Below are 13,220 nucleotides of genomic sequence, written 5' to 3' on the forward strand. Positions count from 1 at the left end.
AGGTGCTTCAACAAAGTACTGAGCAATACTTATGTAAATGTGCACATTTTTATATAAATATATACATTTGCAAACATTTCTTTAAAAAAATGTTTTTGCTTTGTCGTCATGGGATAGAATGGTGAGGGGGAAAAAAACTATTGAACACATTTTAGAATAAGGTACCAATGTAACAAAATGTAGAATAAGTCAAGGGGTCTGAATACTTTCCGAATGCACTCTATGTGATCATAACAGTCGGGCAACCAAATTGAGCACTGCTGACTGCCTTTCAGATATTCTGCCAATCCCTCTACTGTTGTCTACTAAATACAGTTGAAGTCGGAAGTTAACATACACCTTAGCGAAACACACTTAGTTTTTCACAATGCCTGACATTTAATCCTAGTTCAAATAAAGTGGTGATCCTGATTATTTATTTTTTTAAGAATTTGAACTTTCAGAATAATAGTAGAGAGAATGATTTAGTTCAGCTTTTATTTCTTTCATCGCATTCCCAGTGGGTCAGAAGTTTATATAGACTTAATTAGGATTCGGTAGCATTGTCTTTAAATTGTTTATCTTGGGTCAAACATTTCGAGAAGCCTTCCACAAGCTTCCCACAATAAGTGGGTAAATTTCAGCCCATTCCTCCTGACAGAGCTGGTGTTACTGAGTCAGGTTTGTGGGCCACCTTGCTCGCACACGCTTTTTCAGTTCTGCCCACAAATGTTCTATTGGATTGAGGTCAGGGCTTTGTGATGGCCACTCCAATACCTTGACATTGTTGTCCTTAAGCCATTTTGTCACAACTTTGGAAGTATGCTTGGGGTCATTGTCCAAGTGTACCAGTCCCTCCTGCAGCAAAGCACCCCCACAACATGATGCTGCCACCCCCGTGCTTCCCGGTTGGGATGGTGTTCTCCGGCTTGCAAGCCTCCCCCTTTTCCTCCAGACATGACGATGGACATTATGGCCAAACAGTTCTATTTTTATTTCATCAGACCAGAGGACATTTCTCCAAAATGTACGATCTTCGTCCCCATGTACAGTTGCAAACCGTAGTCTGGCTTTTTTATGACGGTTTTGGAACAATTGCTTCTTCCTTGCTGAGCAGCCTTTCAGGTTATATCGATATAGGACTCGTTTTACTGTCCATATAGATACTTTTGTACCTGTTTCCTCCAGAATCTTCACAGGGTCCTTTGCTGTTGTTCTGGGATTGAGTTGCACTTTTCACACCAAAGTACGTTCATCTCTAGGAGACAGAACGCGTCTCCTTCCTGAGTGGTATGACGGCTGCGTGGTCCCATGGTGTTTATACTTGCGTACTATTGTTTGTACAGATGAACGTGATACCTTCAGGTGTTTGGAAATTGCTCCCAAGGATGAACCAGACTTGGAGGTATACCATTTTTTTCTGAGGGCGTGGCTGATTTCTTTTGATTTTCCCATGAAGCAAATAGGCACTGAGTTTGAAGGTAGGCCTTGAAATAGATCCACAAGTACAACTCCAATTGACTCAAATGATGTCAATTAGCCTATCAGAAGCTTCTAAAGCCGTGACATAATTTTCTGGAATTTTCCAAGTTGTTTAAAGGCACAGTCAACTTAGTGTATGTAAACTTATGACTCACTGGAATTGTGATAGTGAATTATAAGTGAAATAATCTGACTGTAAACAATTATTGGAAAAATGACTTGTGTCATGCAAAGTAGATGTCCTAACCGACTTGCCAAAACTATAGTTTGTTAACAAGAAATTTGTGGAGTGGTTGAAAAACGAGTTTTAATGACTCCAACCTAAGTGTACATCAACTTCCGACTTCAACTCTACACCCCAACTCTCCTGTTCTAGCAGTTGGACAAACCAATGCATTTTCCAGACAGTTTTATTAAGGCCAACTGTCTCTCATAACCTTTCACCCACAGTCTTCTCAATACCCCCAAATCTCCCCTCTCTCCAAACCATGTCCAGATCTCCAAGCAGCCACCAGGCCTCAAAGCCTGGCCGATAGAAATCAGCCTTCTATCACAGGAAGTACCAGAATAACAGTCTATTTTGAAAGAGGGGAGGAAAAAAAACAAAATACCCAAACTGGGTCACCTGTTATTGCTATAATAAGATGAGATTGGAGACTTGCTCTCTGTGAACTAAGAGTTGGTGGTGTGTGTGTGTCCGTTTTAGAGCTACTGCACTTTGTCATATGATGTAGGCGGTGTGTGTTTACACGTAGCAGAGATGTGGAGCTGGTTGATCTCCTCTGTAGGTTGGTGCTGTAGATACTAGCTCCAGCATCTGTCAGTTGTCTCATTAGCCTCTGTGTGTGTGTGTGGCTGGTCTCTTATCTCTGTGTGGCCATGTTGTCTCAGCTTTTGTTTACTGGACTTCTAGGATCCACCCAGTCCTCTTGGAGCCCCCTGGGAGCTGGTTAGCAGACTACATACACTGGGACAGTCAGTCAAGTATGGCTGCTAATCCACAGCTAAACCCGACACAAGCACACTCACAGAGAGAAACAAACACAGAGACACAAACACACGCCCATCCCCTCTGCATGTAATCCGGATTGGTGGTGGTGGTGCTGTTAATCAGCATGGGTCTGGACTGTGACTGACTGCAGTGGCCATTTCTCCAAATCTAGTCTTCTAGTCATCCTCTCACTTTATACAGAGAAAGAGATGGAACGAGAGAGACACTAGGTGAGGGGGCATCGGGACTGAGTCGGACTATCGCTTCCAGTCCACATGACTCTTGTGGCAAAGAGAGCTGGCGAAGAGTGAGTGTGTGATATATGGGGGGGGAGGGAGGGGGGGGAATCAAAGCGAAGAGAGAGACCGGCACAGATGGTGTTTTTCTACATGGGGTGTTAGTCTGTTCAACAAACTACTAATAACCTGTCCTCCTAAATACGTATCATAATCACACTTGAGAACATGGGAACATTATTAATATAAACTAAAGGATTTGTAAATGTAGCTGTGTGTGAGTGGAGTAAGTGTGTGGGGAATACTCCATGTACCGGTGGCTGACTAAGGGTCCTTTTGTGAGCCTCCTATAGACGTTTCCTGAACACACTGTGTGGCCGTAGCAGAGGCCCTGTCATAGAGTATTAGAGGAGTAGACAGGAAATAGGCTCTGACTCAAACTGTCCGTGTGTCTCGGAAACTGTGAACATGCAAGTGTGTGTGTGTCTGTAGCTAGCTACTGTACGTCTGTGTGTGTGTGCCCATGCCAGCTCATGATTTGAGTGTTAGTGGCGAATGGAGGTGGAGGGTGTTAGTGTGCGGTGAACTGGGGCCGCTTCTCTATCCCCTCACCACTGCCCGCAGTGTTGCCACGGGAACCCTATTGCTATGGTAGCAGGGTAGGGAGGTCTGTCACACCTCATTACAATACTTTACGAGAGGAAAAGACGGAAAGACACTGATACAGGAGGAGGGAGGTCGAAGGAGGAAGAGAAAGTGAAATCTGAAGAGGGAAATGAGAGGAATGCCAATAGACAGGCTCTTCGTCATAAAGAGGGGGGGGGGCTGTCTCTTCTGGGGGAGGTAAAATATGAATGAACAAAAGAGGAAAAGAGAAGAGTGAGAGGAGAAAGCGGGGGAGGGGAGGAAAAGGAGAACCATGACTGGAGGAGAATCAGCAATGACACAGGCAGAGAACCAAACAGGAAGATAGAGGATGACTGCATGCTAACATGTGGGAGGAGAGCGAGACAACACAAATGCTAGCAGTTTAAAGGAGTGTCTCCACAAACAGGAATGATCATCATAGCGCATTAGAGCCAGAGCATCATCATAGATCATTAGAGCCAGTGCAGCATCATAGATCATTAGAGAATCATAGATCATTAGAGCCAGAGCAGCATCATAGATCATTAGAGCCAGAGCATCATCATAGATTAGGGCTGGGCGATATGGACAAAATATTATATCGCCGTATTTATAAAAAAATATTTTAAAAAGAATGGCATGACTGTATTTTTAGTTTTTGAATAATAAGTTTTGCTTTATGAGTAGTGAGGGAGCCTAAGGTGGCAACACATACTCATTGAAATCACTTAGAACGCATTTCTCCATTCTGGTTGTTTTATACTGTTCAATTCAAGCAAAACAAATGTCAGCACTTTTATCATTTCTGCATTTCCTGCACTCAATTGCAGTGGTGGAAAAAGTAGCCAATTGTCATACTTGAGTACAGATGCATTAACAGAAAATGACTCAAGTAAAAGTCACCCAGTAAAATACTACTTGAGAAAAGTCTAAAAGTATTTGGTTTGAAATATACTTCAGTATCAAAAGTAAAATTATAAATCCTTTCAAATTCCTTATATTAAGCAAACCAGATGGCACCATTTTCTTTTTTACAGATAGCCAGGGGCACACTCCAAAACTCAGACATCATTTACAAACAAAGCATGTGTGTTTAGTGAGTCTGCCAGATCCAAGGCAGTAGATGACCAGGGATGTTCTCTTGACAAGTGCGTGAATTGGACCATTTTCTTGTCCTGCTCAGCATTCAAAATGTACTTTTGGGTGTCAGGGAAAATGTATGGAGTAAAAAGTACAGTATTTTCGTTAGGAATGTAGTGAAGTAATAATAAAAGTCAAAAATATAAAGAGTAAAGGACAGATACTAAAAAAAAAGAATGTAGTACTTGAAAGCATTTTTACACCACTGCTCAATAGAGATCATTTCCACACTGCCACATAGGGCTGCACGATATGGGCAAATAATCTAGGACTTATTTTTAAACAGATTTTGCAATTGCGTTTTGACTTGCGAATTAGAGCAAAACTGTTGGAATCATGGAAATAGAATGACTATTGTAATTCTATAGTTAGAATATGATAGCGGGCACTTTGAATACAGTGTTTGAGATGACAATGATTTAAAATGCCAGGGAGGAGTTATTGTGACAGGGTAGGAACTAAAGTTTTGATATGCGTTTCCTAGGGGACCCTATAAGCTTTGGCTACATCGCATGTTCTCTTAGCTACTTCATGTAGCTATCATATACTTGCTATGCATATTCCTCTTTGATTTAGAAGATACGGTGGCACAAACATGCTGATTTAGCTAGCTACGTTTGCTCTTACTCAGTACATTTATTAGCTAGCTATTAGCATTAGCGACTAACAATTAGGGTCTCACAAGATTTAGGGCAACATGCTAAGAAAAAGACAAACTAGCTGTTTGCCGATGTAAGAAACAGAAACGAAGTGTCATTCTAGAACGCTAGTGGAGTTATATTGAGAAGCAAAGTGAAAAGAGCATGGTTGTCGTCAACATTGTTGCATGTGCAGCATTGACCATGCAGACCGAACGCAAGTGTCTCGTGGTTGAGGAACATCAAATGCGTTCCTTGAGTGACAAGGTGGCTAGGTCTGTGTGGATAGTGGCACGGAGAGAAAGAGGGGAGAGAGATGACTCAAGTAGCGAAATAAACTCTAAAAGTTGACATTACACACAGCGTATCACATTTAACAAACCAAACAATCACATATCGGTTTAGAAGGTGAAGTAAAAACCCAAACCGGTCCCTGCATCAATACCAGTATATAGTAAAATACGGTATACTGCCCAGCCCTATCATAGACCATTAAAGCATCATCATAGCTCATTAGAGCATCTAAGACAGTTTCAATATAAGGATCATTAATTACTTCCACATTGACGGTCTTACGAGGCCTGTGAACTGGGATTACCAGGTGTGTAAAATGGAATAGGAAGGGTGTGTGTGTTCTGGTGTGTAGCTAGTTACCTGGCTCTGCATCTTGCTCTGCTGTTTGAGGCGGAGGTTCTCGGGAGTGTCAGCCACACAGGTAAAGTTTGTCTTGGGGTAGTGTCTGTAAAAACACACAGGAGAGGGAGGAGGAAAACATTAGCACAGGGTATTCACACAGGCACACCATCTAGAACTGTGGTTCTCACCCCTTTTGACTGGCGACCCCCAAAAAGAGTGGTTCAAAGCTCGCGACCTGCTCTCACGCACATGCACAAATCACCGTGCATTGCGCAAACGTAGCCTGTTATTACAGCCCTAAAACACAAGGTAAATCAAATGAAATGTTATTTGTCACATGCGCCGAATACAACAGGTGTAGACTTTGTCGTGTTCAGTTATTTGGTCGACTTTAAGACACCGAAATGAGTTTTACACCTGCATTTTAAACTGAATGTCATTCATGTTAGCAGCCAATTGGAACGAGGGATAACATGTTACTTCCCCGGAGTCCCGGCCAAGCAGCATCATACGGCCTACCTGTACGCAGCGCGGGTTACAGGATCGGAAGCGTGATCGGTCTGTAGCTTCTCGTCCTCACAAATATCGGAATCCATTCGCCAGAATGTTACATCTTCATCCCATAAGTATTGACAGTAGTGTGATGTTACAGCCATCTCCAGACATACAACCAGTACCACCACTGAGGTATATGATGACAACACACTCAAACTAGGCCCATCTGAAATATGAAAAGGATCAATGAAATCACCAGGTAGCCGATTGCTCTTGCAAAGACGTGACTATAGCAGATTGCTGAAGTGTGTTTTACGTGGATACTATAAATGTACTATTTTTGCCAGGCAAGTGCTTTCTAGTCACTAATCTGGATATGCGCTTTCCCGCCTTTGCGCACCAATGCTGATGACTGGTCATTGGTGTTCTGAAGCACAGATTATGTTTGAGACAATCATTTGATGCAATACTGTAAACTTATGTTAGTAACCAGGTCCAATGGGCAAAGGTATCAATATTAAATACAAACGTAAAAATGAAGGGGGAAAAAAATGTATTTTTTCCCCATTCAGATTCACACTGACGACGGGGGCCCCAGTTTGAGAACCACTGGTCTAGAAAAGGTGTATTTAAATCTGACCTACCAGGTGTGGACTACTGCTGATTCTGTTATACCTGATAATTCATTGCACCCATTTGGTGTCCCAGGTCTAAAATCAGTCAAGAAGGGAATACATTTTTTTTTTTAAAGGCAACAGAACTGGTTTCGAGGTCCAGATTTGACTTGAAGAGTCTAGAATTTTAAGAAAAGCAAGGCAGCTCAAATAAACCTCAGTCATTGTTAGAGATTGTCTCCAGGGTGAATTAGGAACCCATGTAGACAGATGACATCTCTGGCCCCTGTCACCGTCAACAGGACTGGCAGGAGGGTATGTGTTGTGGGGGTGGGGATGTTTCTTTCAAGGTTACTAAATGCCTGGTTGAGAGTCATAGCAGGTGTGGAAAAACCAGTGGTGGAAAAAGTTTCCAATTGTCATCCTTGAGTAAAAGTAAAGATACCTTAATAGAAAATGACTCAAGTAAAAGTCATCTAGTAAAATACTACTTGAGTAAACATCTAAAAAGGTATTTGGTTTTAAATATGCTTAAGTATCAAAGTATAAATCATTTCCAATTCCTTATATTAAGCAAGCATGACGGCACAATTTTCTTTTTTTATTTATGGATAGCCGGGGGCACACGCCAACACTCAGACAATTTGCAAACGAAGCATTTGTTTCCCTCAACTGAATCTAGCTGCTCATATGGACTCCACTACCCAGCATGCCCCAGGGGGTGGGACGACCTCAATCCGCCACCCCCTGCATCGGGTATCCCAGTTAGGCAATATGTTTAGTGTTTCCTTGACAACTTGGTCATTGAATTTATACTTAAACTGATGTAGAAAGACGGATGAGCTCAAAGCCTCAAACAATGAGGCCTTCTGAAGAATGCTGAGTAATTATCTAATACCAGGAATGAGAAAATAACTAACAAGCACTTTTAAACCCACACACAGCTCAGCTCAAACAGCAGAGAGGGAGTGTGAGCCCAGAGTATAGTGAAAGTGCTGAACAGAGCACTTTACAGGTTGTGTGATATTAAGATCACTTAAACTGGTCAATTGTACACAAGGTCCAACCAAAATGTGACCTCCACTTTTAACCCAACCCCTCCGAAAGACACACATACAGGGTTGTTGGATAAGTGTGGGGGGCTGCCGCACTGAGCAACCAGGGAGCTGTTGTTGTGGGGGGTTAAGGGCCTTGCTCAAGGGCACAACAGCAGGCAAATGCATCTAGGATTTGATACCAGCAACTTTCTGGTTGCCAGCTCACTTATTGGACAATTTGTCCTGTTGGACCGGGGATTCGAACTGGAAACCCTCCGGTTGCTGCCTTACCTCTAACGGCTGGCTACCTGCAACCTTCCTTGCAGTGGAGCGTGCAAGCACACACAGGTCCGTGTATGCTCAGACACACGTTCCTGAAAAGGCAGAGAGAGTACTGCTATCAAATTCCATTCAAATGTAGTGGTTGGCTGTGCTAGCGGGCAGCTTAGGTCAGGGTTAGAGCTGAAGCCTCAGTTTGCCATGTCATGTGTAACGTTTGGTAACAGCATCCTGTTGTAATCTACTGTTCTATAGAGCTGTAGGACTGTGACTGGGCGGCTTGGGGAAACTGAGGTGCACTCCACACACTTCATTCTAAAAGTCATAATAGATTATTTGTAGGTTTTATTTGGGGATACGGGTGTGTCTGGTTGGTTTGTGGCCAGTGTGTGCTCTACAGAGCCTCTTTTGTGCTTTAGGCCGCTGCAGCATGGAACAGAGAGACGAGTGTGCAGCTGGCACACAGATACTTGATACTCATTGTGCGTTTGAGTTTGTTTTGGTGTGTGTGTGTGTGTGTGTGTTGTTGTACACAACTTTAACTATACTTGTGGGGACCAGTTATACAGGAATGTGTGTGTGAAGGCTATGTAATGCCTGTACATGTATGAGTCTTGCGTCTTGCGTCAGTAACCAACAACACTCATCTATCTGTCAGGCTGCAGTGGAACAAGGTTAGGAGTCACACACTGCCTCCCTCTATCAATGACAGCCACAAACACACATTATTAGACTGCTTCTTTTCCACCTGCTCCTAGTTCCACTATGCCAGTAACCCTTGCTCTCTCCAGTAGCACATGATAGAACAGGAACTAACTAACTACTGGAAAGAGCAAGGGTTACTGGCATAGTGGAACTAGGAGCAGGTGGAAAATAACTTTCTGGTAGGCCACACCCACTCCTGTCCATAGGGGCACTCAAGGACAAAGTAGCTGATCTAGGATCAGTTTACCCTCAATGCTAAATTAATTAGCCTAACCCTCGATGGGATGAGAATACCCGATGTGGCCCTGGATCGTGGTCGGGGGAAAACATCAATGGAAGCGACTCCGAGGTAGGCTGGGGCAGAGTACTATAGAGTAGGTGTGTAGTAAGCCTGTCTTTATCTACGGGACTGAGCTGGTGTAGATGGCAGAACACAGAGAGACGTCGCTAAGACCGAGCCGTCTGACTGGCGTCCACACAGGGAGACTGACAGAAGCCACGACACAGAGGCTAAAAATGTTAAAACATGTCTGGCGGAGACATTTCACTGACTGGGTTCTTATCCCGTCAGTGTCGATCAGGACCTGGCACTGAGCACTGACTGGGTTCTTATCCCGTCAGTGTCGATCAGGACCTGGCACTGAGCACTGACTGGGTTCTTATCCCGTCAGTGTCGATCAGGACCTGGCACTGAGCACTGACTGGGTTCTTATCCCGTCAGTGTCGATCAGGACCTGGCACTGAGCACTGACTGGGTTCTTATCCCGTCAGTGTCGATCAGGACCTGGCACTGAGCACTGACTGGGTTCTTATCCCGTCAGTGTCGATCAGGACCTGGCACTGAGCACTGACTGGGTTCTTATCCCGTCAGTGTCGATCAGGACCTGGCACTGAGCACTGACTGGGTTCTTATCCCGTCAGTGTCGATCAGGACCTGGCACTGAGCACTGACTGGGTTCTTATCCCGTCAGTGTCGATCAGGACCTGGCACTGAGCACTTGGGCAAACTGTGAAAAGTACCTGCTAGAACACTGGGATTATGTCATTCTCTCAGAAAGAATGGCTTGTGTTGACTTCTGTTATTCATTAACTATACAGTTAAAAGACACAAATTGAAAGTAAAACTTGCCAACTGTGTTACTACAGAACAGGGCTCTTCAAATCTGAGCCTGGAGGTCCGGAGTACTGCTGAGTTTCTGTTCTACCCGTTCTGACAATTCATTTCACCCACCTGGTGTCGCAGTCACCGGTAAGAAGGGAAGATTGACTCAAAGCACCGATTTGTATATATAAAATAAAAACTAGGTAGGGTTAGGTAGTGCTACTCGGCTGTACCTGCGCCAAAACGCCAGTCATTTTCACCCAATAGTTTGTTCTCCATTTTTTAAAACAGTGAGCCAACATGGTTTTCAGCACTTCTTTCTATGACTGATCAAAACAACAAATTTCCTCATGCTCTCATCTCTCTTCAGCAGACACACACAGAGCAATGTTTTTGGAACATCAAATCGGTATTGAACCGCAATACATATTGTAAGTGCACCTCAGTACAGTGATAATATCGTATGGTGAGGTCTCTGGCAGTTCCCAGGCTTGATCAACAATGGAACTGACTTGGAGGTCCAGATTTGAATTAGCCTGCTATGGAACATGGTGGGACTGGTCAAGGTGAAACTGCCTCTATAAACACTATTGATTAAATTAAAGTTTGTTTACAGCGTTTGTGAATCCAGGGGTCATGAGAACAACAACAACGGTATGACAGTAGCCTGCCCAAGGCGCTCTCAAACTCCACGGAAACTAAATTGCCAAGAAGAATTTCCAATCTGTCCGTCCTCCTAAATCTCCTACAATCCCCCTGTGAGCTGGCCGACTAATCAGGGCACAGGGATTCTCAGCCCAGCTGTGGGTGGGCAGCATTGAGTGAAAACAAACTTCTATCCACTGCAGAGAGAAAACTACGCTATGATCACAGTAAAACCACAACACAGTTATAGTAGAGTTAGAGCCGGGGGGGGGGGCTCTTCCGCTGATGGGGTTTACTCTGACGAACAGGGATTTACACAAACGGAAAGAAGAGCAACAAACAGTCTGGAGGAGCCTGCTTCCTGAAGGAGGGAGAGCGAGAACGGAGGTCTGAGGAGAGAATAGAGATGATCCTGCTAAAGGCAAAGCCGCATGATCTCTCTGAAAGATCGGGATCTAAGAGAGTAACTGGAGAAGTAGGAAGGTCATGGGAAACTCCCTCCTCTCCAGTATTCAAAGTTAACGTGTGAGTGTGTGTGTGTGTGTGTGTGTGTGTGTGTGTGTGTGTTTTCCTGGTTGGATTCTGGGCAGAGAGACAGATGGACAAACATATTGAGAAGCGGAGGAGAAGGTTGCAAGGGCGTATCATTAGTTAAAGAGTGTTTTCCTAGCCAGACGTGTAATTGAGTGCATGTCACGAACTGTGTGTACGTGAGGGAAGGGGGTCACTAACTGGCCACGCCTTCTTTCCCCAAACACACAATCAAAAAGGATTGGCACGGAGAGAGGGGAATTCCAAGGATTCCTAACCAGCCGTAGGAGCGTGGGCTTGAGTGGGAGTGTGTGTGTGAAGCATGAGTTGGCTGGTGTGTGTGTGTGTGTCACTGCTGAGGAACTTATGGAATTTTCCTTGTTGGCCCCCTGACAAGGAGGGGGTGTAAGCATGCCATTTCCCACACCCAGCTCTTCTCTTCGGTGAGCCAGAGACACAGAAATGGAGGAGAGGAGATGAGGAAATAAGGAAGGGAGGAACTGAGGAGCCTCTACAGCGCTCTGAAGTACACACAGCTGGGTTTGGAACATCACACACACCACTTTGGGTCAGTCTCTGGACCAGTCTTCCGCAATAGGCTAAAATCAGCCACTTCTGTTTGGTGAGAGGGACGAACACCTGAGCCTTTTGCGAACCTCTATTACGTCTCTCACACACACACACAGGTTTGGGGACTACTTACGCATTGCAGTATGGTCTCTTTTCAAAGCCTTTGTAATTCTTCATGTTTAGAGTCATTTTGCAGATCTCGCAGCTGAAGCATCCTTTGTGCCAGTACTGTCAGAGAGAGAGAGAGAGAGAGAGAGAGAGAGAGAGAGAGAGAGAGAGAGAGAGAGAGAGAGAGAGAGAGATTAGACATTCATTTCACTGTTCTCAATGCTAGCATGGAGGACCTAAACCACGCAGCATATTCACACCAGGAAGTGACATATTTGGATGAATAAGAACATAATCATCTTTTTAGCTGGAGGAAAGAGGGAGAATGGCGAAAAAGAGGGGTCTGTTTGTCCAGGCGCAGAGGGGTTAAGGGTCACCAGACAACTTCCTCTTTCTCTGGGCATGTCTACACAGTGGTTATTTATAAGCCACGTCACAGGACGTGTGGCGTGTTTGCAAAACCCATGCGTGAAGCCCAGTGGCTGACTAGACACCGTTTAGAGCAGAGCCACATCCACTTTTAGAGAGAACTGCCAACGTCCACCATGACACCCCACCCATCTTCTGTAAAAGTTAACTCCCCTCATAGAACAAAGCAGCATTGAGGATCCCTGAACAGTTTTGGTCGTGTTTTAGAGATGAAACCTGCTGGCTTGAGCATCCTGTCAGAAAGCCCTTCTACCATTGTGGATGGAGAGGTAGTTGTGTGCATTTGAAAAGTCATTCCAACCGCCCCAGGCATCCAGCACACCTTCTTGGTACTCCACTAATACCACTCGTAATGGTCAGCCACTCTCTGAAGAGGTTGCCCAATGACGCAAACGTCTGAGGATACACACAGTGTTTAAATGAGAGCTAAATGTCCTGACAGGTTGTTAACCTAGCTGGCAGCATAATCAAGGCCTCAAAGTCACGCCGCCTTAATATTCCCTGGCCTTGTGTGGAGATCTAACGTTAATCAGAAACACACACACGCGTCACACACATCTAGTGACGGACCCAGTTTCCCTGCCCTGACCCTACTCACCCATAGCCATTCACAACACTGCCAACAGAGCACATTGAGCTGTCTTAATGGGATGACTGACGGCTGGAAAAGACTCGTGTTCAGTTTGATTTGACCCCCTCTCTTCCTTTCAGCTCTGCAAACCTTGGTCTCCTTCTCTCCCTCTATCCATATTCACAACAGCCCTATCCTTCTTAGTCTCCCCCCCTCTCTCTCGACAGCAGGCTGATCTGTGGCCTGAGGGTTCAGAGGGGGACCGAGGGAGGGAGGCTGGAGGGAAAGAGGAAGGAACATGAAAGGAGGGAGAGAGCGAGGAGAGGGAGGGGTGGATGAGAGTAACGCCAGGGAGTGAGGCAATGATCTGGCCGTTCCTGCTATCAAGGGAAGGCGAGAGAGAGG

General features: G+C 44.8%; 1 protein-coding gene across 1 annotated transcript in view; it reads right to left on the minus strand.

The window, feature by feature from the left end:
* The window catches only part of LOC109893288 (LIM and SH3 domain protein 1-like), a 45,138-nt gene that overhangs the window by 14,641 nt on the left and 17,277 nt on the right, over nt 1–13,220 (minus strand). Inside the window, exons 2-3 of the mRNA XM_020486446.2 lie at nt 11,841–11,935; nt 5,748–5,832 (exon numbers count right to left, since the gene is read on the minus strand). Coding sequence (XP_020342035.2) covers nt 5,748–5,832; nt 11,841–11,935 — 180 coding nt within the window. The remainder of the gene's footprint in view (nt 1–5,747; nt 5,833–11,840; nt 11,936–13,220) is intronic.

This window comes from Oncorhynchus kisutch, linkage group LG6 (genome assembly GCF_002021735.2).
Source record: "Oncorhynchus kisutch isolate 150728-3 linkage group LG6, Okis_V2, whole genome shotgun sequence".
NCBI classification, from domain to species: domain Eukaryota; kingdom Metazoa; phylum Chordata; class Actinopteri; order Salmoniformes; family Salmonidae; genus Oncorhynchus; species Oncorhynchus kisutch.